At 44.4% G+C, this 3,666-nt stretch overlaps 1 protein-coding gene across 1 annotated transcript in view; it reads left to right on the forward strand.

Annotated features, from left to right (window-relative positions):
* NLRP5 (NLR family, pyrin domain containing 5) overlaps positions 1-3,666 on the forward strand; it is a 55,417-nt gene that overhangs the window by 26,889 nt on the left and 24,862 nt on the right. Inside the window, exons 6-7 of the mRNA XM_012643004.1 lie at positions 294-464; positions 1,755-1,922. Coding sequence (XP_012498458.1) covers positions 294-464; positions 1,755-1,922 — 339 coding nt within the window. The remainder of the gene's footprint in view (positions 1-293; positions 465-1,754; positions 1,923-3,666) is intronic.

Below are 3,666 nucleotides of genomic sequence, written 5' to 3' on the forward strand. Positions count from 1 at the left end.
AGGAAGCTCCGCACTGTTTTCCATGGTGGTTACACCATTTTGCATTCAACGGGGAGCTAGAATTTAAGCAAGAAACTGATTCAAGAGCTGGCAGCTCCTAATCATGCTAGTATCTACCCCCTGGGGTATCAGAATATTCATGAAATAGGGTGGATATCGAGCCAGTCATGCAAGGCAGAAGGCGGTACCCACCAGATTGGCCTCAGAGCCTCTAAATCCATCTCTGTCTGTCTTCTGTAGGCTGGTTCCTCCCCTGACATGGAAGCACATGTTTGTTTCTCTCCCTGACGTAGGGTGTGGGGCAAGGGCCTCATTGACCAGCAGTGGGAAACTTTCTGCCGTGTGCTCTGCAACCACCGAAACCTGCAACATCTCGACCTGGGCACCAGCATCCTCACTGAATGGGCCATGAAGAAACTCTGTGCCGAGCTGAAGAGTCCAACCTGTACAGTACAGAATCTAGTGTAAGAAAATCCCTTCCTGTCACTCACCCCTCCCCCACAGCCCTTCCCCACCTACTCAGAGAAGACACAACTATAACCCCACAAACATATTCTATGAAAGATACAGGAATAAAGTTTCCAAAAGCACAGAATGGAAAGTGATTAAAGACCCTGTGAAGGGGTTACTGAAGCAGGTTCATTTACTCGTGGCTTTGAAGGATGAGTAGCAGTCGGCTGGTAGGGAAAAGGTGAGGGAAGCCCATCTCAGGCAAACAGTAGAACAAGAGGCAACAGCAAGATCAAAATGCTTGATTTGTGAGATGCTTTTAGGCTAATTAATAAGGTAGCAAATACATGAACACCTAACAACACTGGGTCTGTTGTGGGACCCAGGACACTGCACCAAGCACCTGGAGTAGGAGGCATGAAGTGCTTAGTTCTACTTCGTACAAAAGTTCTGCTCTTTTCCCTCCAAGACCAAGTGAGGTCCACGTGATGCCCAAGATTAGAGCAAGTCAAGCTCTTGGTTGCAAACATCTTCCCCTCCTTGCCCTCCTTTCTCTAAGCGGTTTCCTTAAGCTGGGATCTACAAAGGAACTTGGTGATCCCAGAATAACAAATAATTCCCTGTCCACCTTAAATCCTACACCAAACGTAATTTCTCTTTCAGTTATCTTAAATGTTTTCCCCCACCCCACAGCTTCCACTCCATTAGCTGTCCTGTTTCAGCTCCTAGTGTACTATAATTTGCCTTGATCTGTGTCCTCCCTGTATTTAATACAATAGTATTAATAATTAATACATGATCATGGTGAAGAGATTCAGGAAGTACAAAGGGATTTAAGTCACTCATTTCATAATGACTTTTTGGTCAATGATGGACCATACATACTGCAGTGGTCACATAAGATTATCATACCGCATTTTTGCTGTGGCTTTTCTATGTTTAGACGTACAAACACCACCGTGTTACGCTTGCCTCACTGAATATGTATCTCCCTGCGGCTCTGTCCCATTCTCAGTGGACTCTGTATCTCCTGCTTAAGCATAATTCTTTTGTTCGACTCCTTATCGAATGTCTCTCCCGCTAGATTAAGCTCCACAAAAGCAGGGATTGTTAGTCTTGTTTAATACTCTACTCTCAGTGCCTGGCACATCACAGGTGCTCAAATATTTGTTGCTTTAAGATTCAATACAAATAATTAGAAACTTGAAAGTTAGAATGGGAAAGGGACGAGAGGGAAAAATAAGGATGCAGCTAAATGTCACCAGCGTGTAAGTCGTCTCCTCGATGTTTCACATCTCCCACAGATTCAGAGATACGCAGATTATGGCTGGTCTCCAACATCTCTGGCTCACTCTTATCAGCAACCATCACATAAAATGCCTCAACTTGGGAAGCACCCTCCTGAAGGATGAAGATGTAAAAGCAGCGTGTGAAGCATTAAAACACCCGAATTGTTTCCTGGAGTCTTTGAGGTGAGTCTTGGGTAGGGTTTATGCCTTTCTTTTCTTTGCTTGTTTTGACTTTTTATTTTCAAATAATTACAGAAAGTTGTAAAACTCCTAGAGTTGGAAAGGTGGAAAAGTTCTAGCAGTAGATGGTGGTGATGGTTGCACAACAATGAGTTTAATGCCACTGGACTGTATACTTAAAAATAGTTAAAATAGTAAATTTTGTTATAAATATTTTATCACCATAAATGACTTGCAACATTTCATAAAATTAAAATATTGCAGAGAGGTCACATGTACCCTGCAGGCAGTTTCTCCCAACGGTTACATCTTGCATAACTATCACATGGTATAAAAACCAGGCCATTGACACTGGTGCAGTGCCTGTACTTCGTTCTGTGTAATTTTATCACGTGTAGACTTGTGTAATGTGCACAGTATCACATGACACTGTGACGTCACCCTCGTGCTATCTCTTTGTGGTCATGCCGTTCCTAATCCCTGGCCACCACTCAACGTTTTCCATCTCTGCACTGTTGTCATTTTGACAATGCTATAAAAATAGAATCAATACAGTGCGTCACTACGCGAGGCTGGCTTCGTGCAGTCAGCCCTTGGGATCCATCCGAACTGCTGCAGGTGTCGCTTTGTTCCTTCTGTTGCTGAGAGCTATTCTGGAGTATGGATGCACCACAGTTAGTCTAACCGTTCGCCTATCCAGGGAGATTTTGGTCAGTTGTTTCCAGCCTGGGGCTCTTACTGCAGTTTGCAAACCCTGGGCATGTGCTTGGTCCATTAGATTAGCTTGGTCTAAAGATACTACTGCTCAGTGTTTATGGCAATCTGAGACAAACAGGGCCCCCTACTTTGAGCTTTGTTTGCTGACACATCAACTACTGTGGAATACTTTGCTTGTACCGTGTATGCTTTTGCCCGGTAACTGGGAAACTGCACTTCCAAACATGTAACCCGAGGAAGTGGGCCAAAGCGTAGGTGTCCTTGAAGGATGGAAACACATATGTTTGCCCAACATCCTGTGGGTTTTACATCTCCTCTGGGAACAAACAGGAGCAGCTGCCACCCTCTCCCTCTCTCCCACTCTCTCCCTGCTTCACAAATAGGGTAACTGGAAGTTGGATTCAAAGAATAAATAAGACACACGTTGTCAGAAGAGAGAGAGGGGCTATTTGGGGCCAATAAGGGGAGTAAGTACAGGGTCACCTGGTGGGAGGTGACTGCCAGTGTCCCGGAAGTGTGTCTTTAACTTTTGGTAATTCGTGAGGGCAGGAGTATCGGTCTAGTTCCTTCACTGTTATGTTCCCAGAAGCTAGAACTGCTCTGTTCCCAACACTTGGCCCATATCATGCTGCCAAATATTTATTGGATGGAGGGATGGAATGATTGGCTAACCCTCCAAATGGGAGATGACTTTGAAAGACAGATCGGGCCACATGGTGGAGGGTTTCAATTGAATATGGCATTGGGGAGTTGGCATTTTCTTTCATTCAACAAGTACAGAGATCTATCATGTTTATAGCACTCTAATAGGTTCCAGGGATGTGTTAGCCAATGAGTCAAGGTTCCTGCTCTTGCGTGCTCACAGGCTACCCAGGGAGATAAAAACAAAACAAAATCTTGCCTGTGCAGACACACACACACACACACACACACACACCGTGAGCATGTATGTTTGGAGAACTCTAAAAGTTCTGTCTGAAATTCAACACAGCAAATGATACTGTTTTCCATGTGCTAGCAGATTATTAGT

The sequence above is a fragment of the Propithecus coquereli genome, unplaced genomic scaffold, assembly GCF_000956105.1.
Source record: "Propithecus coquereli isolate 6110/MARCELLA unplaced genomic scaffold, Pcoq_1.0 Scaffold193, whole genome shotgun sequence".
NCBI lineage: Eukaryota > Metazoa > Chordata > Mammalia > Primates > Indriidae > Propithecus > Propithecus coquereli.